Source organism: Colletotrichum destructivum, chromosome 12 (assembly GCF_034447905.1).
Source record: "Colletotrichum destructivum chromosome 12, complete sequence".
NCBI lineage: Eukaryota > Fungi > Ascomycota > Sordariomycetes > Glomerellales > Glomerellaceae > Colletotrichum > Colletotrichum destructivum.
In genome coordinates, this window is record NC_085907.1 from 117,540 (window position 1) to 145,289 (window position 27,750).

The 27,750-nt window shown below is 48.3% G+C and overlaps 6 protein-coding genes across 6 annotated transcripts; 3 read left to right on the forward strand and 3 right to left on the reverse strand.

Annotated features, from left to right (window-relative positions):
* Window positions 1-1,837: 1,837 nt before the first annotated feature.
* CDEST_15479 (uncharacterized protein) lies at window positions 1,838-2,143 on the reverse strand (the record flags this gene model as incomplete). The annotated part of the gene is made up of 1 exon (XM_062931635.1): window positions 1,838-2,143. The coding sequence occupies one exon, from the start codon at window positions 2,141-2,143 to the stop codon at window positions 1,838-1,840; it is 306 nt and encodes a 101-aa protein (XP_062787686.1).
* Window positions 2,144-2,205: 62 nt separating this feature from the next.
* On the reverse strand, window positions 2,206-4,410 carry CDEST_15480 (Putative patatin-like phospholipase domain, Acyl transferase/acyl hydrolase/lysophospholipase; the record flags this gene model as incomplete). Its single annotated transcript, XM_062931636.1, has 4 exons — window positions 2,206-2,665; window positions 2,721-2,747; window positions 2,806-3,778; window positions 3,831-4,410. The coding sequence occupies 4 exons, from the start codon at window positions 4,408-4,410 to the stop codon at window positions 2,206-2,208; spliced, it is 2,040 nt and encodes a 679-aa protein (XP_062787687.1).
* Window positions 4,411-8,914: 4,504 nt separating this feature from the next.
* CDEST_15481 (Putative serine/threonine-protein kinase, active) lies at window positions 8,915-9,989 on the forward strand (the record flags this gene model as incomplete). Its single annotated transcript, XM_062931637.1, has 4 exons — window positions 8,915-9,406; window positions 9,464-9,678; window positions 9,729-9,855; window positions 9,909-9,989. The coding sequence occupies 4 exons, from the start codon at window positions 8,915-8,917 to the stop codon at window positions 9,987-9,989; spliced, it is 915 nt and encodes a 304-aa protein (XP_062787688.1).
* Window positions 9,990-19,465: 9,476 nt separating this feature from the next.
* Window positions 19,466-20,074, forward strand: CDEST_15482 (uncharacterized protein; the record flags this gene model as incomplete). Its single annotated transcript, XM_062931638.1, has 1 exon — window positions 19,466-20,074. One exon carries the CDS (start codon window positions 19,466-19,468, stop codon window positions 20,072-20,074), a length of 609 nt encoding a protein of 202 aa, XP_062787689.1.
* A 1,019-nt stretch (window positions 20,075-21,093) lies between these two features.
* CDEST_15483 (Putative transcription factor E) lies at window positions 21,094-21,875 on the reverse strand (the record flags this gene model as incomplete). Its single annotated transcript, XM_062931639.1, has 4 exons — window positions 21,094-21,417; window positions 21,460-21,517; window positions 21,628-21,726; window positions 21,781-21,875. 4 exons carry the CDS (start codon window positions 21,873-21,875, stop codon window positions 21,094-21,096), a joined length of 576 nt encoding a protein of 191 aa, XP_062787690.1.
* Window positions 21,876-22,290: 415 nt separating this feature from the next.
* CDEST_15484 (uncharacterized protein) lies at window positions 22,291-22,836 on the forward strand (the record flags this gene model as incomplete). The annotated part of the gene is made up of 1 exon (XM_062931640.1): window positions 22,291-22,836. One exon carries the CDS (start codon window positions 22,291-22,293, stop codon window positions 22,834-22,836), a length of 546 nt encoding a protein of 181 aa, XP_062787691.1.
* Window positions 22,837-27,750: the final 4,914 nt, after the last annotated feature.

Consider the following 27,750-nt stretch of genomic DNA (forward strand, 5'->3'; position numbering starts at 1 on the left):
GGCTTAATTGGTGACTTGAATGTGGCTTTAAGGTTGAATACCATGATCCGCGTGTATTTATAGTAGGTTCGAAAAACTTAGAGTATCAACGAAGATAGAGCAAGTTACAGATATTTGTCATATCTAAGCAGGGCAATTCTTATCTGGGTTTCGTACGTATGTTAGGACGGTTACCTAAACTGAGGAAGCCAAAAAAAAAAGTAAAAGGGTGTTGCAAGTGTTTCTATCTTTCAGTAGAATATGGACAACGTTTTTATGAGCTCAAGGTTAAAAAGATTCTAGTGGGACGCTTCTGATGGTTACCTTGTTCTCAACGGTCCCTCCTCGACTGCGCGGGAGAGTTGGCACTTGCGCCACAACCGAGGCCGCTCTCGTAAAAAACGCCGGTAACGGTTTGTGTGACATCAACGCATAGTATTTGCAAAATTTAGGTAAATCAACACATAATAGGTAGCATCGCCTTACTTGGTCAATCATTGTAAGCGCCCAGGGTTATGCGATGAGAAAAACAACACATGTCAAAACGCAAGCGAGACGTTGAGATACATCGAGGTATTGACGTCATCGAAATTTTCGAAAATATGACTCGCACAAAAGCACTTGTTAGGTAGCAAGATTGCTACGGCACGAGGCTCCTCGTTGGAGTCCTCCAATGCTCGCCCCAAGGAAGGGGATGCCCGGCCCGAAGGTGGTTGTGCCAACTAATTAATTCAATTTCCATTTGAGGAAAGAAAAGAGAAAAAGTGCGCCGCTCGCTATGCATGTACGTTAGTATTTCGTACGTGCGACCTTTTCTCTTGGTTTATCTCCACTTACAACTAGGGGACGGCATTCAATTGAAAGCGATTAGTTCTAGCGCTGAATGAGCTCCAGTCCGACCCCAGATTAAGCGTACAAAAGCCTGCATCAATCAACCATGTATCCAGCGCAACTCACCAACGACGACGTGACGGCCGATCTACGATACACAGTACACGACCACCCTGCCAGAATTTAACCTCGTACAAAGAAGATAGCGTTGTACGATAAATAATCGACATACATTCGCGATCTTTCCCACCGCGCTTGAGTCGTGTTCGAGAAATGGCGGATCGACTCCCTCGTGAACGCGACGCACGACGCGTCGGGACGAACTGGGCTGCAAACTTCTTACGACGACGACCTGAGCTCCGAAAGTCTTTTAATCGAAGAACTGAGTATTAGGGAGTCCTCTGCGAAGATCCAGACGCGTATCGATCGTGGTTTTCCCTCGTAGGAAACACAATCGCGAAGTATTGGATACACCATGACGTACAGCAAGGAGGGACACTTACAATTGACGAGGCAAAGGATTTAAAGTCTCAAATGGATGCAAAGGAGCAGTTAATGGCAGCAACAAGTCAGAATAGTGGTCGTACGAGGAGTCTAGACACACACGCGCGACGATGTGGTATCTGTGGAGAGCCCGGCCATAACGCTCGTACGTGTCAGAAAGCTGAGTCTACCTCTGAAGAAGAGGATTCTATATAGTTTAAGTTAGTTCAAGGCGTTATAGTTGATTTCTCTTACACGTTGTTGTATAGGTGTTAGAAAAGTGGCTCACTCACTTGTGGGCTACGTTGTACTATTATTGTAAGCTTATATGTACTATTTTCTCTTCCGTGTTTATTAACTTATAATATAGATAAATATCTACAAGACCTAGATTCTACTTTTCTTATAACCCTCATAGTTAATTTTATGGGTAGGATGGAAAGTAGCACTTTCAGTATAAATAGGTGGTAAGTGGGGTGCCCAGATCTGGGAGGACCCATAAGGAGGTGCATTTCTTGATAATCATCTCGTCTAATTATTCTTATTACAAAAACAGTCTTCTCTTCTTTGGTAGGCGAGGGCTGTATGTACTTCTTACTCTGGATCGTTTCGTAGTTGGCCTCAGCAGGTTTCCACCATGAAGTTGCAACTCTACCAATCCGTCGGCCGATTGTGGGAATCCGGTAATGGAAGAGGACTTTCCACTATGCTTTAGTCTGATGTCAAACGGAAGGCTCCATGAAGGCAAAGTGAAATCGACGCTAGTGCGTCGGTCTGCAGTCACACTGTACTCGTTACCAGCTACTATGACCGAAAGCCCTTTGTAACTCGCCGCCAGCGCTCTTGTCATGTTCGAGTCGTCCTCGTATCGGCAGGTAATAAACCCTTGGCAAACCACTTCGCCCCGTCGATTTATCCACGGCATCGTTTGAAACTGAAATAGAACAAGGAAGCAACCATTACTAGCGATAACTGTTTTATGCGCTGGCGAAGCTCTGAATTGACAACGAATTGCCGGTTCAGCTGTTGGACCAGCTTGCCTATGGCATCCGCGTCGTCTAGCGCCACCGCCTCCATGTCAAGAACAGGGTCGATCCGGAACTCATTGAACGCCTCGCCCACCGACCCACCAAGCTTTTCATACTGACGGTGCCCCCACAAAGACTCGAGGCTGAAGTGTGCAAACCGCGATAGAGAGTTCATTAAAGTATTCGGGGTCGTCCTCATGATGCCGTTACCTACCGAAAGGATATAATCAGGCACCTTACGGGGAGATAGGCGCAGCGCTTCGTCTCGCGCATGTAACAGCGGGATCTCCAGCCCGTCATAATACGCTACCTTCGGAGACCCCAGGGATATGGGGGGGAAATATCTGATACGTGTCAGCTTATCCACTGCTCTTTTTCGTTCCGATGATAAACACTCACACAGGAGCGGCCGAGGTTATCCCAGCCCTGTTTGTCACAAAGGTTAGCGTGAGAACTGTACACCACTAAGCCTGCAAATGCTTACACCACTCGGACTAGGTTGGTTGGAGCGTTATGGTCTGTGTACGTGGTAAATAGCTTCGACGTACTCGTTCTCGACTCGATTGACGTTACGGCTACCTTCATCTGCTCGAAGGGTTTCCGATCGTAGAGCGACTTTCGTGGTCCTCTGAGTCTTGCCTCTCCTGTGATCGACCTTAAAATCGGCTCGCTGGGACTATAAATGCCATCTTTACACACAAGTCGAACACACTGCGACAGTTTCTGGCACCAGCGACCAAGTCTTGTCGAGGCTTTGGGAAATATCTTGCGAGCCAGCTCCACGAAATCCTTCTCACAAGTGTCTAGCGATGATCCTAGGACACCAATCGATAACGCATTGATGCCTCCTAGAGACACATCAGTTCTGAACGTACTTCTCTTTCTCGTGTGGAATAAAGGCAGCCTACCGACGCTGGTCCCGATGGCCAAGTCAAAAAAGATTTGTATAGGTAGTCCGGTCAAGTTTTGTATCTCATGTAGAACACGCAGCTGAACGATGCCCTTAACTCCGCCGCCATCGAGGGCCAGGACGCGGCATCCCGCCGTGGGCGGCTTCAGACGTACGGCGCACCCAGAGGCGAACACTGTTGAGCATAAAACACATCTATCGAACATGATCACGGTTCCGGCCAACTCACCGTTGCCGTATCCGCGGTAGCAAATCTCACACAATGCGCATTCACATGGGAGGAATACCTCGGCAGGCTGCACAAAGCACACAAGACATAGGCGGGAGGACTTGGTCACCGCGAGACCGGCGCGGTGCTGGCTTAGAAATCTCACCCGCATTTCTCGCCGGCCTTTTGGGGTCGCCAGGCGCAGTTCGCCCAACATTGCCTTCACCATAGAGGTTACAATTGCAATTGCATCAGTCACCGGTATGAATTGTTGGTGAATGAGCGCTGCAGACAGAGCGTCGTGATACAATTCTCCAAAGACTTTCTCTTCACAAAACGCTGCTCGGTTCGGTCAGTCGCGGTTGCCAGAGAGAAGAAAATCGCCACGCACCATCGTACGATACCACTGTATCCATTGAAAGGGCATTGGCGACAATGGGCAATCTCGTTCGTCGTAGATCGTCCACCGACACAACCTGCTGGATCCACTCACCCCAGACATCTTTCAGCCAAGGGCTCACCTTCTTCAGAGGCTGGGGCAACCGGCTCATGTCGAACGCTGACACATAGCTCACGGCCAGATTAGTCCTCTGTGCCGGCTCTGGCGCACTTGCCAATTGCTGCAGAATTCCGCGAGACACGCGAAAGAGTGTATGCCAATCCCAAAGCGTCCGTTCCGCCTGCCTTCTCTTTCTCACGCATCGGACCTCGGAGAAGACATCATTGGGAATCTTCCCAGTAGATGGTCCAGCCCGGTACACTTTTATGCTGCTAAAACAGCAGGAAGGCTGATCGTCGAAAACCACACGGGTCAGGTCCACCGGCTCGTCGACATCCCCGATCTTCTCGACTAGGACACTTACCGCTGGGCGATGGCTTGGGGGTAGGTCACTGCACTCTGAGGCCCACGACTGAAGCAGACGACGCGCAGACGGAATGTCTCTGGCGACAAAAAGAAGAACATCGCTCATCAGAGCGGACCATCGGCAAATTATCCCACGCGTACTGTTGCATCGCACGGGATATTTCTCACAGCCATGGGCACTCTTCGGCTGGTTCTGCAAAAAGGCATTGCACTGGAGACTGACTTTATTCATGACGACGTGCCTCCTGGCCCGAATCACCTCCACCCCTTGATGATCTGCCGGCAGCTCCTCGTCAACTATACTAACCACGGACGGTCTTTGTGAACGGTGAAGGGGTGCTGGCAGACTAATGGCGGCTGACGGCGGGTTCCCCTCGATGATTTGAACCCATGGATACGGCATGCTGTTTGGATATTGATTTAGCTTTGCTCCCTTTAAATACGTCAAGACGCAAATCTCACGATGTACATGATATATTTTGTTGTGTAACGTATTTGGTAACAGGATAGACGTTTGCGTAACGAATAGTACAACGGTCCTCGGAAAGTCATTGCGAGTTGATTAACGTGTTATCATAACCGCAACAAACGGTTTCACCGGGTCTCGAGGTGGGCAGCAAGAGCTCTTGAGGCACTTCCAAGGCAAACATGGATTATATCGTAACTTTATCAGTGCTAGCTCTATATGCACACAAGGCAGCTTTGTCTTCCGGTCTGTTCAACTGATGATTCAGTGTTTGGAAGTAATGTCCTGGCTACATCAATCAAGTCATTGTCACAGGCATTCTTTGAATTTCCGCACCGTACCCGAGAACGTTTGAGGCTGTTATTAGGAATATATCCAGTTTCGTAGAAGTGAAAAATCGAAGGCCAATCCTGGATCTATAAGTGCCGTGTTGATGCGTGAGTGCAGGGTCGCAAGCGAGCGCAGCTTGAAGACTGGTGGTGCAGCGTCTATGATCGATGGTCTGAGGTCCGCATTGAGATACTGAGAGGTTTTTAGACGTCCAGATGGCTGTTTCTGACGAGATGATCATGTCCTGGACCGAATAGGTGGAGAAGCTTGTTTTCATGGTCTCGGTATCCGGTTGAGAGGTTGAGGCTACCTGCCAATGCTAGCCCAGTGGGGGATGATAACGTGGTCGGTCCCCTGGTTCATCGCGTAAACGCGAACGTTGACTTGAACTGGTTGGTAGCTTACTCAAAGCAAGTTGCAATGAAAATCTCAGCGACGGCAACAATGAATTTTCAATACAAGCCATTTATAAGTGCTTACGTCAATCCCCTGCAGAGCGTCGCGAAGGGAAAAGGAACGCATTGATACCACGGTAAGACAAATGTGTGTGTCTAGTCACTTCCAGCAATGAGAAGCAGTCCCAGGTCCTTGCTTCTCCAGCCCTCAGGCAATAATTCCGTGCACTTTTTCAGCTTCCCGACTATGTTCTCATATTTGTGCAGTCAGTATCTCAGACTGTCTACAGCAAGACGCAGCCTTGCATCGGTCTCATCAGTCTGGCTCCTTGCTCGTACCATTTGCCGGCCTGCCAGCATCGACACATCGAGTGACTCGCCGCAACGATCAGCTCATTCTGCTAAGGACTCCTCTCTCACCGCCCTCAACGCCTCCCACACCTCGTCAGACTTCCCCACGATGTTTTCGGTGCGCTTTTCGAGGGCGGTAGTAGTATTGTGGCCGCATGCTATGGGGGGTTTTTTTTTTTGATGGTGTCATCGTGTCGCAGCATTAGGCGCATGTTGCCTCAGAACATCGAGGCTATTCACAAACGGTCTCGCTATCTCTTCACGACTTGTGGGTGCTAGTGCGGCTTGAGTTATACAATATAACTATTGTATGGTCTATCGTGGCTATCGTGCTCTTCAGTGTCAGGTCGACCCCCAGTCAATTGCACTGGGCTCCCTTTTTGTTGTCGTCCCACAACCAAGGAGTACAGCAACGCTGTGCCGCCAGGTGTGCGACGCGAGGGCCTCCTAGAAGCCTAATTTCGCGATAATGCAGAATAGGCTCGCGCTGATGGCGATTCCGCTGTCGCATGCATTCGTATGATGCGCACATGCTTCTGGTTTGGTGCTCTATGGTCCCCCAGCAGACCCCGACTTACGAAATAATTACAGCGTCGTGTAACTCTAGGGCATGGACAACCATATTCTAGACAGGCTGGGAATGTATTCGCGGGTTTCAAACCGAAGTAGCTCCGCCCTGAATCCATGCATTGATCGGGTTTCAATGGGAAGTTCTGCTTTGGATGGAAATGAGTAGCGATGAAGCCACCACATGCGCGGCGCCAGGCGTAGAAGCGACTGCCCAGTCACCGCTTGGGTAACGTATCCTGGCCTTTGGCCCACGCCCGTTTCGCCCGTTTACAAGAACTGTAATCATAGCTTCGTTGTTCAAGTCTGCCGTCACTTCATTGAGCAATTCGGCGGGGCAGTCTGGCCATTTACATTCCTCTTGGACTGCGACCTGGGGATGGGTGTCTTTGCCGCCATGAAGTCACTTGAAAGGTGTTGGAGACGCCCCATCTGCGATACTGGAAACGCTCCGCACTTGCGCAATTTAGGAAGCATCTTGCCTGTTCCCAGTCGGCATGTTGAAGAGATATGTAGATCAATAAAGAGACTTTCGAGGCGGCCTGGAAGCGCCCGAAAACGCAGCCCGGGCGCTGTTTTCGCCAGACAGCAGCGAGTAAAACCAGGTCAAAGGCGCGCTGCATCAGGAACTCTGGCGACTTTTGGCTCTCAATGAGCGACAGCTAGTGTGGTAGGTACCTCTTTACACCGTTGCGGTAGCAGTCAGACCCAACAACGGGAGGCACCACATGGAATTGTTAGTGCAAAGTAATCATTTTTGCTTGTTGAACCAAAAACAAAGCTGTAAGGCTATCCCGCTAGGATCAGCCTTTGCCAAAGCATACATCAAAAAGTCTCAGTACCCTGAATTCCAATGCATGAAGTCGACTGAGCGCACGGTCTCACCTGAATCGACTCTATTACGTCTGAGACGTGTCAGCGTTTGGTCTCAACCCAAGAAATTCCTGTTTCTCAAAACGTTTGTGGCTGACCGGTTCTGGGAGGGATGCTATGGGGCGGCATTTGGCGCACAGAACAGCACGCGAATCTGGTTGTTGCATATGCTCTTCAATTCCCATCAATGTTGGGGGAAGAGCACCAACGTTCGGCTGGCCAACGGACATCCCTGAAACCGTGGGAGAGCAAACTTGGGAGTATGCACGCCGCGTTTAAAAATTCCAACGGGGCCACTTATTTACTATGGAAACGACGCTTGGTTCATAGACATGTGCAAGAAGCAAGATTACCCTTCGGTGACAGCAGAAAACCAAGCACAGAGTGACAGTTAGCCGCCCTGTAAAGCTTCGTCACAGAACAACGCGCGGGTGGCTCAGTTGTGATGAATGGTCGTTCTACTATGCAGTCCATCATCCTTTTTGACTGGTCAGACGCGGAGGATCTTCGATATACAACACAGATGAAGTCAAGGGATAAGGAAAGCAACAGTAGAGCCCTATTTGGACATAATACTAATTAACCTGTCGTTTGCCCTACCGATGTTACAACCCTTGAGTTCAAGGCAAGGAGAACAGCCAGATGCCTTGCCTAGGGTCAGATGGCTAGATGAAGTGATTGACTGATTCCTGCTTGGCTTTTGTCCCTTCAATGAGCAGTCATGCCCAGGAAGCTGGGTTTGGCTATCACCTTAGCGTCGAGGGTGAACCACGTGCCCACTTCACGCTGTTGTTGGGATCAATGCCAGCTGTTCCGAAACTCACCACTGTGATCTGATAACTAAGCTGTGTTTTCGCGTCATCTCCTCAAGGGTTGTGTTTTGCTGTCTGCTTTGTTGCTTATGTGTTGCCTTCCCAGCTTCTTCTTATCGCGACTCGTCTCCCTGTTCCGGCCGACCAAGTCTCGCAGGTCAAAGACGTAAAGCAGCTGCTATACCGACACAACTGCACGCAGGTTAACTGCTGGAGGTACAAGCTTTGCAGAATGGAATTTTGTGTATGTTGGTTCAAAGTCGTTTTGGCAGTAGTCGACAAAGACTGAATTGATTAGACCCCTCTAGGTAAAAAGAGAATGTAAATCACGCGACTTCCTACTTTGTACGTCGGCTCAACATATGTGGGTTTGGTTTGGTGCGTGTCCTGCAAGAGCGCCGGAGCAAGTGATCTTGCCCGATCACTGTTCTAGCGACAGTCACGTATTCTATAAGCATGACAAATGATTGACTAAGCGCTATAGGCACCACGGGTTCCAAACGGGCAGACACTATTCTGAAGCAGAGAAACGTCGAGTCACCGCACCGAAACCCATCAAATGGCCGAAAGCAGATTGCTGCCAATAACTCAATGTACGACGTAATGCGCCTGAACAAAATAATAATCCTGTATCACTCGCCACTGTCACAAGTTTCAAGGGTACAATGTATGTTTCAAGCGGTCTCATTTATCTCATTGCAGTATAAGTCGATTCAGCAACAGATACTCGGGGGGCAAACACTAAAGCAAGATGCATATATATGTACATCAGAGACCTTAGGCTCTGTGCCTGTCTCTGTGTGCGAAAGGTTCCCGATGATTGTAAGAACGTCAAACCCGCAAGAAGAGTTGCTTGGATCAGGATCCTTTGGTACCGTGTTCAGGCTCCAAGGTCTTCCTATCGCCCGGAAATACATACGGCTTCCCCAATCAGGTGGCGGATTGCCGCCCGAAGGCATAAGAGAAATTGCCTGTTTGCGACGGTTGAGAAACTACTCTCCCAGCGATAGAAGAAATTGCATTGATGTTCTCCACATTGAGATATCGAAGACGAACATAATGCTTGACTTGGAGTTGATGACCGGCGGAACTCTCGGTGAGCTTCTAAGCGAGACGAGGCTGGGTCCTGAACTCGTATTATCGTACTCTGTACAGATCCTTCGAGGCCTTCAATTTCTTCACGACGTCGGAATTACTCATCGTGATCTTAAGCCCAATAACATCTTGCTTTCTTCTCCCAACGGGTTGAAAATAGCAGACTTTGGGCTCTCTCATGTTATAAGCGGCTGTGAACCACGAACACCGTTGGTGCGTGGCTCCTTCACAACGTCTATCGCGATCGCACTTGTCTAACCCCATGCGCAGGTGTGCACGCTGTATTATAGACCACCAGAGCTCCTCCGAGCAAATGTGTTCCTAAATAAGGTTCGTGGTCTGACGTACACCTCCGCCATCGACAATTGGTCTGCCGGCTGCATCCTTCGGGAAATGATTGTGGGGCTGGGCCCGGTGTTCCGACCGGCGAGGACAATTTACTCGTCGACTACGAGTTCGATCGAGCAGCTCGACGCAATCATCAAGTAAGTAAGTGACCGGGCTCTTTTTTTCTATCGACGTTAACGATGCGAAGGAAGTTCTATTTATCCTCCGGCTTCATTAACGAAAAGCTTGCTACAAGCTTCTGTAACTCAACCTTGAAGCTTCCCGAGATTACGATTTCACCTCCATTGATGAACCAGATCCTTGAGGTCACACAAGTAAACGATTTCATACCATGAGATTGAGATTTCTGTTGCTAATCGTATTGTAGCTTCTGTTGATCCCGAATCCGGAGTTCCGCTGCGCCGCAGGGACAGCGCTGAAGACTCTCGAGCAACTAGACTCAACTTGATGTGAGTGTCGAATACGGGCGTGGCAGGCCAAGTTTCATCAGGAGAACAGGCATTGGAAAGTAGAAGCGGTAGGATCAGTCGGTTTCTGCTTGTGATTCGTCCCATAATTCGGCCTAGTGGATGTCGACTCTGGCTGTCAGATTGCTATGCGTCGTCTTGCTAGGTCGTACGTATGCCACCCTCTGAGGCGCTTGACACCTCAGAACAAAGGATTTTACCAATCGGCGACACTATCAGGAACATAAATTCCACGCCCAAATTACACTTCAGGCCTCCACATCAATGGACGACTTCCGCTACCACACCCTTGAATGGCGGTCTTGTTCATCGGACCCATACATGCCAAACCTGGAACCTTGTACACGAGCCAGCAATCTCTGAACTGGGCTAGCACAAAGAGTTATAAGGACACCGGCGCAGAACCTGGTAATAATGTCGGTATTAGAGACTCCGATCAATGAGACCATAATGACATGTGAAATGTCGTACAAATAGGCCAGCAAGGTGCTTCTTTACACCACCTAGACTCCAGAGCGGCTCTAATGGCAAGCACTGGACGTCGTACACCCTCTACTTCTCAACAAAAGATCGAGTGCGAGGCTACTATTTTAAAGCCGTTTTGACAGTGGTTTGCGTGCATTGGTTCCCATGTAACACAACAGGCGGCCTCCTAATCTAAGGTGACCTTCAAGGTTGAAGAATCATGGAGTAGCGAGTTGAGTGTTCACGAGCATCATCGGACGTGATTCGATTAGCATGAACTAAGCCACAATAACATATTACGCGTCATCGTGTGATTTCTATTTGAAGGTTTTCCTACATCACATGACGCGCACCAGACACAGCGTTTTTGTTGCCCAGCCGAGTCGCCAGGGTAGTTCTTTAACCTCGAGTTCTGTCCGCCCCATTATTACTTGAAACGTTGGTCAAGTTCTTTTTGTCGCTCGGTGTTTTGATGATGCTAACAACAACACAGATCTACCTCCGTAACGGACGCAAACGGATGCACACACAAACGAGGTGCCGGGACCGCACTTATCCGGCAACTACTCCAACGCAAACAAAAGTCGGACCATCACTAGTACTGCCGTTGAATGGATACAGATCACAGAGGTAAGTTTCGCCTAAGAAACGTCCTTGGTAGATCTAGGCTAAACGAAAGTAGAGACCCAGTTGGTTCAGCACAGGAGATGCTATAGAGTGCGACAGAACTTGTGCTTGCTTTGGGGGTAATTCGTCAATTTTTGGAGTCTACAGAGTCCTCCCCCGAGACAACTTTTGACGGTTGACTATCTACCAAGACCACGCTGGAGGGGAGGTTATGGCACAGTGAGACTGAAGTGTTGCCTCAATTGCATGATTCGACCACTGTCTCTTACGATATCCCCGGTTACGTCTCTTCGCCCTATATTTCTGTCTCACACTGACCTCCTTTCGTGTGCTCGAATCGTTTTCATTTCTATTTTCATTTCTATTTTCAATGACTTTCTGTTCATCTCTAAGCAACAGAACCTTGGAGTTACTGATTCGACAGACTCTGCCCATGGCGCCCCCATTCCTCACATACACCTCTCATCGTAGTCTTCCATAGACACGCTTTCCTGTAATTTCCCAGCAAGCCACCTTCCATAGCCAAGCCTGGGCAGTCTCTACCCACAAGGGTATGACGTTCTTAGAGCCACTATATAGGCAAAGCAAGGCGAAACAGGGCAGAGCAGAGACCTAGAATGGTGTGATACGAAGCGAAGCTGTCACTCCCATGGTATGCCTCGCTTAGGCCAAATTTAAAAGAAGTCTTTGACCAGATTCAACTAACGCTTGCCGATCCTCGCTTTCTTCTGGTTTCCATTCTTGTTCTTAGGCTCCAGTTTTTGTCTATAGATTCCCCCGGTTCCCTTTCTCCGGACCATTATGTATTCTAACTTGCAAGCAGTGGCCTGCTTCACATCAAATATTTTGTTGTCTCGCGTCGACCATCCCATGGACAACCACAATCGTTAGTTGTCTTCTTCGACATGTCATATCAAAATAACCTACATGACTAGTGCCTCTTGGCAAGCCAACAGTAAATAACCATTGCTTTGGCATTTCTGTCAAGCCTTATGAGAACTGAGCCGAGATTCTTGACCTTGCGAAGCGCCGCGAACCCGGAACTGTGTTGCACAGCGCATCCACCGAAGACCAAGCCAAGTCATTGAAACATTCGGTAGCTCATCTAGCGTATTGACCTCGTCATGCAGGCAATATAATGCTGAAGAGATTTCTCAGGGGCTCGAGTGACTTGAAGAGCATAAAGAGAACCAGAAGTTCCGATTGCCGCGCGGGGCTACAAGACAAACAGCGTGAACCTCAGTCGGGTCTTCAAACCAGAAAAGGCTAGGCTCTCTAATTTATCTTGCAACAACCCTGTAAAGGTGGCTGTGGATGACTAAACCTATCCAATCGAGTTAAATCCGGGTTGTCGTGAGGCCGCAGTTCCGGTGACGCTACTCCGAGTATATTACTTCAACGACGGATTTAAACCGCAACACTATGTCAGCAACAATGTTCTCTCCCTTGCAACATCAACGATAACTATGTCTTCAAAATGCGATGAAGGTAGTTTCAGTGACTGAGACATATGGAATCTTACAGGTAGTGGCTGTTAGGATCTTGGTTTCTTTATTAGATGCGGCCAACAGCGCGCAAGCCTTTGATTGGTATCCATCACTAAGACCAACAAAGCGCCTTTCAAAACCACCCAAGATAATCAAACATAACTAGTTTCTTTAACTCCTTTCTTTTTGTTTACTGATTTCCGCGTGATAAGTTTCCTCCGTCCTCAGTGTTATTCTCAGTGTGCTGGGACGTATCTACCACGACTGAAGATCGGGACTCTAACGAGTCACAAGAATGGTTTAGTAGATTCTGTCCAGAGCTCAGCACGTCTTCCAATGGACAATAACGACATTCGGACTCATTGACAGTTAAAGATTTACTGATTGTTTCTTTCCTTGTCCCTTGAAAATAATCAAGCGCCCCAATACCTCAACCCCGTCACCTGCCTATCGAGTCATTCTTAAAACCGTTGGTAGTCATTTCAATGACGCATTAGTTATAATACACTTTTCTCAGTGTATTTACTTCTTATCTTCTTTCCCTTTTCTTTTCTTTCTCTCTTTCTTTTTTTTTTTTTTCGTATTCGACATAAACCACACTGCTAGATCACTTGCTGCTGTTACTTCCAAGTACCACAAATCCCCGAATACGGATAGAAAAGGTGATGAAATCGTCTTTCCCTGTTGTTGAGCATCTTACAGACTGCCCCTTGTAGGTCTGTTGGATATTTACTTAACGAGTGGATGAGTTCGATATCTTTCAGAAGGATCTCAGGACAGCCCCGATACTTGTATTCATCCGATAGCGGTTGCCCGTTGGCATCATATTCCTGGACTCGGCAGCTAAAGTGCCCTCTTCCCTCAAATCGTCCAAGTACAATGGGTCGCTTCACAGACCGCTTGATGCAAGCGGCAGACTTTGGCCAACCTAGACGTATGGAGTAGGCCGTCAGCCGGTTGGAGGCCCGAGGGCGGCGAGGGCGGCGAGGAGGGGACCACATGGAGAAGTGAGGCGAATCAGGGGCATTCGGAAAGGCGTCCAAGTCAAAGACCTTAGGGTTGGAGATCTCAAGATCTGGATTGAATGGTCTAGTTTGCTGACTAGCCTGTTTCTCCACCGCCCACTGATACCTCTCTGAAGCGATTTCTTGTCTTTGATCGTCAACAAGGAAGTCCTTCGCTTGTGCTAGCTGCTCCCATGTAGGGAAAGCGAGAGCACAACCTTGGGCCCGCCAACGCATCTTATCTGGGTGGCAGTGCCGAGATGCTTTTCTGTACTGTTGCATGACGTCTTTGAACTGGAGTTTGATTGGTTCACCAGTGGGCGGAACAGCGTCCATTCCCAGCGCATCGAAAACGTTAAAGTCTGGGCATTGCGTAGGCGGCATTTTGATGCATCAGGTACAGAGGCGATTGCATAGAACCAAACGGAAAACCCGCAGCCGATATGATTTTCTTATATTAAACAGGCACATACTGACCCAATTGGTCTTAGGTACCGGAATGCTTGTGTCAATTTCCAGACTTAGTGACAGTGCTCAACAGTATTGCACGGCTGACGTGAAAGCGCATCGGAATGCGTAAATTTATTGATTCCAAGCCTCTGGGTCCCATGGGGCCAATGCTGATGGTGAGAACTGGGCATGCACAGAATGAACATGGCCCAACGGACTCGGGCTTCGCGCTGTTCGATTTTGCTTGATCAGCCACGTAAGCTCACCAGTTGCGGTTATGTCTGTTATGTCTTTGTTATGTCTCTGTTATAGCTGTTATATGACCCATGTCAGCATCGCTCTTGTGGCTCCTGATGGGCCAGCTACTCAATCACGCCCTTTTGCGGTTATGATTGTGCTTGGTCTTTGGTGACGCAACTAGCCAGGAACAGACTCTTCACAAAGAACATAAGAGCCCATCGTATTTCCATGCTATTCCCGACCCACTCTCTTCCCAATTAGCCTTATTGTTTCGTGCACAATCCCTCAGATCATTTGCCAACCGGACTGATTTGATATCTACGTTCACAATGATCATACCACTGAGAGCCCTCTATGATTCTGAGCCCACGGCAAAGTGGCCAGCACACCGCCATAGGATGTTCTGGGCCGAAAAGCTCCGAAGAGTTACCAAGAAGAGTGGGGATCATTTCTACCAGTCTCGTTGAAGTAGACTGACAGTTTTCCAGCGTCTTCTCCATTGGCCAAGAAAAAGGTGTTGCTTTCAAACCAGGAAACCTGGCCAACAGAGACTTTCATTTATCCGACTCGTTCTGGGCGCCGCAGGATGTTTTACAAAGACACTGAGACGCCTGCTAGCAACATCCACGGCCCTGCGGGTTTTGCCCTTCTGCAGCTGCGGATTTTGGAGAAGTACGGCGTCGAAGGATGGGAGCGGCACACGCAGTATCAAAAGGGCCAAGCTGCTGGCGTGGTCACGCGATCACGTCGAATGTGGATTTTTGAGGATATAGTGGACGTTGAGCTGAATAACAGTGGGGAAGCGATATGCACCATCAGTTGGGGTCGATCTCGTGACTTGCCTGGGTAATAATGACTTAATAGACAGGTCTGTTGGCATTGAAGATTAACAGATCAGCAGCACAGTTCGTAACCTTTTTCAAATTTTTCTTTGGGTCTTTTATAGGGGTTTATTCTCGTCATCGAGGTTTGCGCACGTTAAAGGATTCCTCAACACGCCTCATCGATTTGCTTCGAAGCGTTCTCTGATCTTTATGGCTGAAAAGCGGCTCATTTGGACGCAGAGAGACGCAAGATAACGAAGAATGGTTTGAACCTCACGTGTAGAGGCATCAATCAGAGATAACTTAACGGATCGTCGTCCAGTACCCCTGACTCACACTGGGCATGTTTCCGTCCGTGACTTCGGCGGGCTCAGCGCCCAACGCCATATAAACGTCATTGTTAATAACATTAGGCGATCAGTAGACCATGCCACTATACGCCTACTAGCCCATTGTAGCAGCATGAAGCGCATCTCTGCGGGTGTTTAATAGCTACCATCAACTTCTGGAAAATGTCGTCCACAACGCAGAAAGACATTGCGATAACACAAAGCGCAAAACGATCACCTTGCTAGACGTTATACGCGTAATGAAGCTTCATCGGAGTTTACTGTATGTTTGCGGCTAAGAATACAGCAGTAGTCTTATAAGATGTTGTGTTTGTGAATATTATGAACAGAAACCGACGGAAAAGCCTCTCTTAACTGACATCTCTCCTGCGACTGTGGACACCCCAAAACAACAAGTTTTTCGCCATCAAATGCCTAGGGCCACAGAGCGCGACCAAAGAACGTTGGCGAATGGCTCTACACACCCTATTTAGAATATAAATCAGCCGACCTGTATGCTTTTTCTTTTTGGCGTGTATTTGCTGCAATACGCATCGACCTTCTTGTCCCACGTTTCGGATCGCTCTTCTTTCGATTCCGCACACTACGTGAAGATTGCGGCGCACGGCATGAGGGCCGAGGAGGAGTATCTACACACTTGGTCGCGTCTGACAAGTTCTGTGTGTGTTGTTCGATCGCAATACTGAATCGGTCGAAGCTTCCCATCAGGATTTCAAGCTTGTCGAAACTTTCGATCAAGAGTTCAAGCCTCCCAAAGCTTTCGGTCAGAAGCCCAAGCTTGTCGCTTATAGTATCCAAGGCCAATCTGACCCCACGATTCTCTTCTTTTCCTGATTCTTCTTGTGTCCTGCATCCTTCGATCTGCGCTCTAAGCAGACTCACTGCATCATTGTCGTGTAACACGTCATTGAACGCTTGCGTGCCCCCGTGTCGGGCCTCTTGCCTAATCACTTTGACAACCTCCTTGATCAGGTATAGCATGTTCTTCTGTTGTTCTGCGTGAAACTGTTGCTGCTGACGGAAAGCGTGCTCGCGTTGTTGTTGTTGTTCGCGAGCCGATTGGTGGTGGAATGTCTCAGGACGGGTCCGTTGCTGGGTTTGTTGATGGGTCCACCACTCAGGTGCGTTGTTCTTCCATTCAAATTTAGTCTGGTGCTGATCGGGATTTTGGCCTGCCATGTTGACCTTTGTCCATTATTCAAACAACGATAAGATTCAAGACTAATTTAGGTTTGAGGGCATTTACTTACTATATATAACCTGGTCAATGTGAGAATTTTGTTGAAACAATTTTTTTCTGGTCGTTTTGTTACGGGCTTGTTATGTTGTGGAGCTTGTTGTTAAGATATTGTTAAAGTCGGCGTAGTTTGTGTTAAGTGTCAAGTGATTTGAGCCTTTCATTCTTCCGTTAACCAACTTGTTTGTTATTTGAGTATAATATGTTGGTTATTAAAGATTCTAACTGCGCATTGGGTCCAACTGACTCTTAGACGGTATTAGCATCGGCCCGCCCCGGAAAATAGAGCCAAGAAATCAGGGCACCACACGTATAACGATCATCTGTGAAGCAAAAAAATACGCCAGTATTATCACAATAACCGAAAGCCGGTCTAGGTTCACCGGCTTCTCGCACCATCTCGATTCCCTTCCACAAGTACATGTCAACAGAGAGCCCTGATCTTGCGTCCTCTCCTATCCTTCTGGCTTGTTGACGGCATTTAGAATCGCCTCTTCTTTGACCGCGAGGCCAAGCTTGACGAGTATAGTGTTCCGAACAAATGCCCATTCAATGTTGTTAAGGCCATAACCGAGCTGTGTCGGATGGTGGAGTCTGGTACCTGGCGGCAGACCGTCGCGGTCGTGGATTGGCGTCAGCAAGCTGCATTCTGATTGGCCGTCAACGAACGGGCAGCAAAACCGCAATCCTATTCGTCGTCAGAAATAGGACGGTGGGAAGCACCAATCACATGTACGTACTTTGGCCAATGCCTTCCCCACCAACTGGGTCCTCAGCAGCACCCCACGTGATCGATTTCCCATTGGTTCCCTTATTTTGACCGCAAGAGGACCTGTTCGTGAGACCTGATGATTGGCCCCCTTTCTGTGCCACATGCAAGTATTAAAGCGGCGCAGCCCATGGCAGCGAGGACCCTCTCCAGCACACGCGACTCCAAAGCGCATCTCTAAAGACCTGTCCCCGCCCAGGACTAACGGATAAGGTTATCACGGCTGCATATTTCGGCGAAACGGAGGTGTTTGACCTGGCGACGGAACGCGATGGATTTGTCTCTCATTGCGAGCTATGCATCAAGTCATGGAAGTCTATTCAAACAACGCCTAATGCCTAATCCAGAATAGATCTTCACAAGTATTCTGCATCCCCTCCGGACAGTACGGCGCCCAGACGCATCCAGCTGCGTATGTTTTCATATGCTGAGACTCCTAAACATCCGCCGGGATATTTTCTGTACGCCTCCTATGTTGGACTGAGAGCCAGCGGGTGAAACATTGTTCTGAGTGCTGCGCTGCTGAGGCTCACTTGTCGAGCTTCTCGGCCGTACCGCGTTTCCGGCGCCGCCCTTTTCAGTGTAACAAGTCCGCATTTTCGCGCTCGGCGAGGTTGAGTTTTTCATTTTAAGGTCGAGGAAGAGAGCAGGTTGCTGGGTGAAGTCGGTGTCTAAACGCATAATATCGGAGAAAATAAAGGGAATTAGCTCAATTTGTAGATGTCGATGGGCGTGACCTGGCTTTTTCCGAGCCTGTGGCTAATGTTTCGAATCCACCACATCGGGGTGATTCCTCGGACTTTTCAATCAATCTGTTACCGCCTAATCCCTTTTCAACCTGAAACAAACGGGTGTTAATATTTTGAACCGCAAGCGATGTAACAGTTGTGTGTTAACAATGGTGGGTTAGTCTCCATCGTGACGGTATATAACCAAACACGCTATGAAGTTCATGTAGTCTCGTCATATGTTGCCTTTCAATATTATCTCGTCAAGAACTTCCGAAGACTGCCATGAAAAGAGGCTTGCAGGATGTCTTATCAATCTGTTGCGCCGGCTGCTCCCTCGGATAACAGAATACTTCTGCATATAACGATCTTGTTGTTAGGTTAATGTGTTGCAACAGAACACAAGCATCAGTGTTATCATTGTGGAAATAATACATAACAGTAACAGTCACGTTTTTTGGGACACTACTTGGGACCAAGATACGTAATACTATACACTCTCTCTCTGTCTGCCAAACACCCCTCATCCGAGGCGTACTTTTCTGTGAGATAAGGAATCAAGGCACAATCGCAAACGAGCACTCGACAAGTGCTGGCATTCATGTTATCTTCTTGGTAGCTGTCTTCGTAAACAACAATTGAACCTTAGTTTATATGACACTGATATGCATCATTCAGGCAGCGTAACGACGGATAAGTAGAGCTTTCTGGTTTCAAAACTTGCAGGGTCGGAGATGATGTCCAGTCTTCGGCGACACCGGCCTCGCCGATTGGATGCCTAGAACTGCACCAGGGACAGGTTAGCAATACCTACAAAGGGTACCTTAACGATTCTTCTGTGGTTGCATATCAGGCTACCCGGCTGCTCCGCCATAAAGGGAAAGGCAAGGGATCAAGGTATTTCGGTCATCACTGCCAGCCGCAAGGCCCAAAAGCAATAATTTCACAACGTCTGACAGAACACGCTGAGAGGACACAATTATGGACAAGGACTGGGCACATGGTTCATCAGGCCTATCCACATTTTGGTGGGGGAGATGCACTCTGGGATCGACGATGGCCGAGGTGTTTGCTATCTCTATGATTTAATACCCCCGCCCAAGACACTATGGTACATGCAGGGTAAAGGAGGATTGAGTTGTTTAGATAGGCCTTAGTACGGATATTATGAAAGCTCTTTGGCTACAAACCAAAGGATAAAAGACAGTATCTTGATACTTTGCTCACCCTCTCTCTTTTCCTCTGTTTCTCTGTCTCTATCTCTCAAACTCGGCCTATGTCAGTCTCTACTGGCAACTACGTTGAGCCTTCCTCTCAGCTGAATCAGGCGGACCAGTCAAGATCCTTGAAAAACTTATCAGCTCCCTTGCCGAGTGCTTATGAACAGATGGATCGAGAGGGGGCTTTTGAAACTCTGGTCAATGTCGCCTGTTCAGACTCTCAGATGTCGGGCTCACAAGATCAGCCTCGCGGAACACCCTCAGGAAACCAGAGTCCTCAGGACAGATTCAACCACCCTAATGACTATGCGCCAACACAGCTCTCCGATTTGAACCCACAACAGATGCCTCCAGACGGTTCACAGGACGAAAGAGACTCCTCTTTCTATTGCGATAGTTATAAGGAAAACACAGCACCTGAGACACCATACCAGATTGAGGTGTTCGTCGATGGGTATCAAATGAGCTTCAAAGGCTCCATCGATTGCACTGGCAGACCTGTCGATTCGACGCTCACTCTGTCGACGCGTACCAAATTGTTAAGCGTCAAACTATGCATCACTGCCGACCCTTTCAGGAGTTATTCCAAGCCACGGAGCGCCAGGCATCACGGTAGACCGAAGTGGCCTTTACATCCTCGCGAGCCGAACGCAATGCCCTTATAAAACTGGCCCAAAAGCAATATGACGAACGAGGGAGGTCATCCATAAAGAGGGACAGATGTTATTAGTGTTGAGGTCTAGTTGACGCGAATGGTATGATGGCTTGGCTGTTTTCGGTTACACGATTCAACGTTTCCTGGTGCCATTTGATCGTGGTTTTCTCCTCATTCGTATCATGTCGTACATGCCACGCGGTATTTGTCCTGGCCGACTTCATGTTGGATCCCTCGCAGGGTTGTATCTACCGACCCTATCTAGTTCCCGTTCTATCCAGACAGCAACAACAAACGCATATTGTCAATGCTTACTCCGTTTGAATTTTGGTTTTCACAGTGTGTTTTAGTTCTCGACTAAGGGTTTGGAGACCAACATCCACTTCGGGCTTGCAGTACGCGCATAATAAACTGGAGTGGGGTTGGGGCGATCAGTCCTATGGGCTCAGTTTTGGACTTTTCGATCGGAATTGGAGATTATGCAAGCTAAGCCTGATCGCCAAGAGGATATAAGGGAGCAGGGTCGATCAGACTTAGAGAACAGAACCAGAAGGAATCAACTCACTTTTCACCAATATTTTTCATATATCTCTTGGAGCGAACTGGAGCCTTTCCGATGATCTATTTTCGAACGTGATCACACAAGACGAGCGGGAGAGTCTACTCCTCTGATCGGCCTCTAAAACAAGCCCGAGTTGGACCTCAATTCCTCTGATCAGGACAGTTTTGAGCCGATTGAGGAGGCATCTTGTGTTGCCTTAGTGGGTAGTGGTGTCTATTCTTAGATCACCGCACCGCTTTGGTATTCTCTACGCTGCACTCTTCCAATACCACAGACGTAGGCATTCTATAGCTCGACTCCGGAAAAAGTTGATATTTTACAACCTACTGACTCGTATAACTGCACAAGATATCCTGCTTCGTCGACCGCCGGTCAACGACCAGGCATCTCCAACGATGAAACAACGGTCTATCGCCTTGAACACGCGGTCAACTATGCGTGAAACGATGTCTGAAATATAATGATAACTACAAGCACTGCCGTTTAGAAGCGCCATCGCCGTCGGGGAATTTCTGCGCATAGAGACCTTCAAAAGTCACTCTTGGAATGCTGCTGCTGTCGAGACGCTGAAGTACATGTAAAAAAGGCGCGAATTGGTCGTTGAAGCGTGGCAGCAGGTCTGGTTTGACCGGTTCTTCGAATAGAATGCTTGGAGTCACACATCGCTTACATAGAAAGCTACCGTCGCAGTCTACATTGTCGATAACATCGATCAAATCACACTTGGTGGTGCAAATGGGACAAATGTAGCGCCTCACAATCTCCGCTGTTGACTCGCGCACGTTCGCTTCCTAAATCTGGCGCCCTATTTCGTAGATCATGTAATGAATCACATGGACAGCTTGATAATAGTCGATAAAGACGTATGACTCATCCTCGCTCAACTGTCGCCTGTGAAGTTGTTACTGTGGTTCGTAGAGGTGTAGAGCCCCGTAACCGTGTGCGAGGAGGTCGGAGGAGATGTCGAAAGGAAAAGCTTAGCTCTGGGTGGGTGCACTCACGTACACACGATCCTGTCACGCTCAAGCTCAGCGCAGGATTTTCTCAGAGATCTGTGATCGTCTGTAATAGACAGCGAGCGCAGTTGAGTCATTGAAAGGCTGTATCCCAAGGTCTGGTGAGCTGACTAATTTCTCAATGCTTCGAGAACCTACATTTCGTGGCGCGACAAGGTGTCAACTATGACAACTTGTTCGGGGCTGTAAATTGCACGCACGGCTTGTCTGACTATTGTTCTGGCGTTCTCCATGCTTCGAGAGGTCTCTGCAGAGAAACCATTCACCTCCGAAGCGTAAAGTGGGCACGTGGCTTTATAATAAGTGTTTTAGCATACCTAGTTCGCGTTTACATGCATGTTCACAGTCACAATTACCAACTGAACTGGTTTGCTAAAAATGGAAATCTCCAACATAACTTGTTGCAATGCACAGTATCCCGGACAGGCACGTATTAGAAAGTACATCTAGATATGCGAGGTTTCCGATACTACTTCTAACTAAATCAGGCTGGATCAGATAACCGATTCGTATGGTTCTGAAGTGGTTGGACGTAACGAAACAGCTGTACGTAATGCATCCGATATCAACTGTATCTAGGTCGTCGGATCAACCAGCCACAACTTCTACATAAATGAATACATGCCGTAGAATTCTTTTTGCCACAAAATGGAACTTGACCTTGATGGAAGTTTGAATAGATTAATTGCGAGAATAGAGACCGAGGTCATAGCCAGTGCGCCAACCGAGCGGGGGGCGCTGAGAGAAGCGAAAAACGAGTTCCGGCGCTGTTTGGGCTCCATTGTCCTGCCCGAAGTTGCCAGTATTGCGCTCACCGAAGTGACGGCACTGTCCCAATGGTTGGATAGCTACGAAGAGCTACGGACGTCTTCCACCAATATGGCTGGCCCGCTGATTACACCTTGCGCCGTACACGATCGCCATGATGATATGCTTCGCAAGTGGGCATCTGAGCTCTGCGAAGGCGCGCGAGGGGTGGCGTTCATCCTGAATGTTGGCGTTGAAGATGACGAGTGGGAGTTGGTGTCGCGCACGCAGCCTAAAGTGGAGGCAGGAGTGGGACCTGACACAACTGATTATGGGCAAAACAAATTAGCCATGTCAGACAACGAAAGTGAGCAGGCAGGTGGAGATACCGTGCACAATGATTGGATGGGAAAGTTTGACCCCATGTATCGCGAGTGGTACCATTAATGACTGGGAACTGCAGAGGGCTTAAAATTGGTACCAACGTCCAAACCCACCAATCAGTTACAGTGGCTGGATAGTTAACAAGCAACAAAAAGATAACAACTGGAACAAGAATAATTGGCTTAAACTGGAGCGTGGCGTTTTGGTGCAACACATGGCGCTGTATTTCCATGGATGATGTGCACAAAGATGCGAGCGGTGGAAATTTGAACGGTTGGCTCACATAACCGACAATCTGCACAGTTCGAAACGAAACCGTCGGCGACCTGATCAGAACAAAACACTAACTGATTTTTGTTTTCATTTCCACATTCTGATATCTGCACGGCCGTACAGAAGCATCTGCACAAATTCCGTTGTAAAGGCTTTAAGATGCTGCAAGGAGAAGGGTCGCGTCCCATCTACCCTGCGTCGGCGTCCGTATCCACAATGAGTGGCACTGACACTGTCGTATTTTGTGTTTCTGTAAAGATTGCTTGACCTGATGATGTGGCTGTTAGCTTCCAGGTTTAACATAACTAAATGGTCTGATACTGACATGGAGTAACACGGATTTATACCCAAGTCCTAGGTTTAGTATGTCTCTTAGATCCACATATGCTAAACGATGCCTTTAATGTAACATAACAGCTAGGTTGTTGGGACGTTTTACACCGTAACGAAACCCTCCAAGCATCAATACCAGTCGCCAAGCAGGCGGCATAATTACGTGTCACCCAACAAAATAAACAGGAAAGAAAAGAAAAGCAACATGCGTAGTTAACGGCTAACCTATAGGTTTTCTTGTTAGACAGGTATTAGGTCTCTCCATATTCCATTATGTTTTCTTACCTCACCGAAGCACAAGAGATTCTTAACGGGGGGAAAGACACTTAAGGTAAGACACGTAACCATTGATGAGAATCCGTTGGACTTTGACATTGGGTGTCCGGCTTGTACACTCAATACATCACGTTTGTTTGAAACGCATCAAACTTTATAACAAATAGGTATTTGCGGCAAACTGTTTCAAATTATGTACTGCATCCACGCTGCGTAGTGGCGATGTGAGAATGTTGCTTTTTGTAGGGCTTCCTGGACACTCATCATGACGAAACTCGACAGGCGGCGCGCCGTGAGTCCGATCGATCATCTCAACGAAACCAGCAAACTGGAGCCAATCTGAATAACAAACACTAATGGTACACTCTCCTCTGACAAGTCGACCAGGCTATCTTGAGACGCTTACAAGCTGGTGTCCATGTTCGCCGTCCCGCCAAGGCAGTTTCAATCAGCACAAATGACACTTTAGCTTCATCATATTCATTAAAACCCCTCTTCAGAGAGCAGCTGTGCTCTAGATGCTCTACAGGGAGCGGTTGAATGCTAGCTTTGTACATGGTTGAAACATGCTATTTTGATCTACATAGGGAACGATCTTCCATTTCGCGCTGCGGTTCGAGACCATCACTCGAGTCGGCAAAGCCAACACTGGATTGAAACTCGAGGAATGAACCTTACGAGAAGATCCGGGCAACCAACTGCACAGCAAAACAAAGCTTTGGTAACGTTGCACCTGTATTTCTATCCCCTGTTCTGCACTATATAGTTACGCCAGCAAGCACCCCCACCAATCGCGTCGAAAACAATAGAGTCTGAATCGGAGCTCCTTTAACAAAGTGAGAAAGTAGCCATTGACACGTTTTACTCGTTACAACTTGTATTTTACGCAGAAATTCCGATCTGGGTTGGCCGTAACTTACGGAACAGCCACGACATTAATATTTTTCCTAAAAAGCCATACTGAGTGTGGATCACCATAACAAGCCTAAGTACTGCTGTTATTTGTCCCTTGTTTGGTAACGGTTTTCTTGCTTGTAACCGGGCTTTCGATCTAACGAGAGCAAGATGGATCTACAGCGTCTACATCTCCTTCCAAATAATACAGAACCCCAGGGCAGTCCTTTCTTTTATACTCAAGCTGTCGGCACAGCCTGTTATACTCCGCAGCCTATCTAACATGATTTCGAACCTTGTACGATCCTGATCATGAAACAGTGCTGATTTCCAAACCACATCAAAAAGAGAAATACTAGCGTACGGACCCCCCACCACTACCACAGAAAGCCAGCTAGCCCCAAGATGTAGCAGCGCTCGATGTGATCCAGGGTTCAAATCCACGACACTCCACGACACATTCGTGAATATGGCGTGGATATGGATGCTGACTAATAACTTCGATGTGGAATGGGTGGAAATGGATCCATTATGGAAATGGATCCATATTGTGGAATGGGTGGAATGGAAACCTACTTTGTCTAACAATGGTAATTAGTGGGCCGCATCCATGCCTTGGTGACGTCGATGTTATTGTCACTCGTCCATCAGAATCCTATCTAGCGACCCGATCAAACCGGCACGCAACCAACTCCGTAGTGTCTGACAAAGCCCAATTGTGCTGGCATCTAGCCTATTGCGGCTCTTGGTCACCATGCGGCCAGTGGTCGAGAATAACCTCTCGCACTCGGCTGACATTGGTGGCACAGTAAGCAGATCCAAGGCCATCCTAGACAACCGGGGGTATTTAAGCCGCCTCATGTGCCAGTATTCGTAGGGATCTGTGACAGAAGCATCAGCATCCTCGATATCACGCTGCCACTGCCCGTATTCATCAAGATCCAGACCGCCAACTGAGGACCTAGGCGATTGAGCAGGGGATTGAATTGGCGACTCGGTAACAGAAACCCCCCCGGCCGTCAGTCCTCGCTTCTTTGTGCGCCACGCTGTGAACTTGTTTCTTGAGGTCTTCAGCCGCTTATTGGCAGGCAACTCAATCTCTGGGTCATCGACCTCCAGGTCCCTATACTCTCTCTCCCAGAGATCCTGGACCATCTCCTTCGCCTTGGTAATCCATAACTGTCTTTCGTCGTCGTCTCCCCACAAATCGTCAAACAGTGCCCACCGGTAGGCAGGATGAAGAACTGCGGCGCCATAGATCAAGGGGCTATCGTTCAGATGCTCGTAGTATTCGTTCAATTTGAGCCAGCCCAGATTGATGTTGACAGCGAGGTGATGGCCGTCCGGAAAATTGGCGACTGCTCTTTTCGCGGATTCGAGGGTTTCGAGAAGAAATTCATACGCGTGAATAAGATCCCAGCTTGTTCCTGTACAAATCAGCTGTTAGAATAAGAATCGGGCCGCTTTTGAGAAGTATAATTAAGGCTTACCAGACAGTGGAGGGTCGATCTCGTTTTCCTCGACCTTTCTCCGGTGTTTTCCCTGCCCATCACCCTCAAGGCCTCTCACAACCAGCTGGAAGTCAAGCAAAATGTCGTAAAGAGTCCCGAGCACATGCCAATCATCAGGTGTCATGTGATTCTCTTCCTTCAGGAAGAAGGGCAGCTTGGAGCCCTTTTTGATGTGGCCAGCTCTCGTCAAGTTGACCTTCTCCCACTCGTTTGACGCTCTCTGGACAAAAGAATTATAAAATGGCCTTAAGACGAGAGCGCGCTCAATCATCGAGAATTGAGAAAGCCACCGGGTAGCATTGTCGACCACAACTCCAACTGGACGGTGTTTCTTGAGCTGAGCGTCATCAGAGAGTTGGCTCTCGATAGCCTGTACCTTCTTGAGCATATCGGTCCACGTGTCCGATCTGCTCACCTCCTAGGTATTCGTGAGTATAACAAATAAAGCCGGGGATTCAGCCACCTACAACAGCAAAGTTATGCCATTTTCCAACAGAGCCTCGCCTCCTCCAGACTTCATGCTCCTTCGCTGCCGTATGAAGTCCTTCGAAGACCTCTTTCTCGAAAGCATCCGGGTTCTTGCCATACAGCATCTGTTTCACTACTATGTTGACAACGTGACCAACGCAGCGAACCCATCGCTTCTCCCACTCGAAGCCGAATTCTAATCCAAGCTCCCCCATCGAAGTTTTATTGTTACCGGCATTATCCAGTGTGAAATATCCGACTTTATCGCTGATCTCGTACTCTCGAATGATCTCGATGATCTGCCCGGCGATATTCTCGCCTGTGTGCCTCTCTGTAAGCTCAGGCAGTCCGAGGACACACTTCTGTGGCCGATTGTTTGAATCCCGAAAAACACATGTGATGCCGTATAAGGCGTGTCGGTTACCAGACTTCCAGCCATCGTACTGGATATGGATCTGTCCCGGACTCTTTCGCAAAGCGTCCTTCACTCTTTCCATGTTGTTAGTAAATTCTCGCTCTGCGATGGCACGCACGGTCACGTCAGTAATGTTGGCTTTTGTGATCTCCACCGATGGATTGAGGTAGTTGAAGATGTCTCGAAGATCTTGATCGTTAACGATCGAGAAGGATTGGTTAGAATTGACAATCCAGTTGACAAGTTTCTGCTGGAATACAGTTTTGTCAAAACGTTTGATCAAGGTATTGATCAAATCTTGTTCCTTCGGCTCCTTCGGGTTCAACTGTAGAATTGTTGCAATGGACTGATGTGCTTTCTCAGATGCCTTGGCAGGCTTTTGCCTCTTGCCTGTCGGATCCATAATGCCATTGTGGTCCGCGTACAGGTGACCCTCCGCATTCTGCAACCCTTTGATGGCATAACTCTTTGGCCTCGGCCGCTTTTGCTTGATGCAAAGGCAACACACCCATCGGCGTTCCCCTTTCTGGGCATGCTGGATATCGTAGCCGAACTGATATACCCATTGACGCACTTGGCCGTCTCTCTCCGTCAAGGTCCAGCCTTTGTAGAGCTGAAAGAGTCGTTGATTGTCTTCTTCTGTACGTTCTGGAACGGGTGTGGTTGACTTGGTAGGATGGAGGGCGGCCATTTCGATTTGGGGAAATAAGGGCGTGAGTAGTAGTAACCCCCCTAGAATAGACTTGTTTGAACTTCGTGTACGGGTAAAACGGGGTGGAAAATTGTTGCTATTGCGTTGTCGTTGGC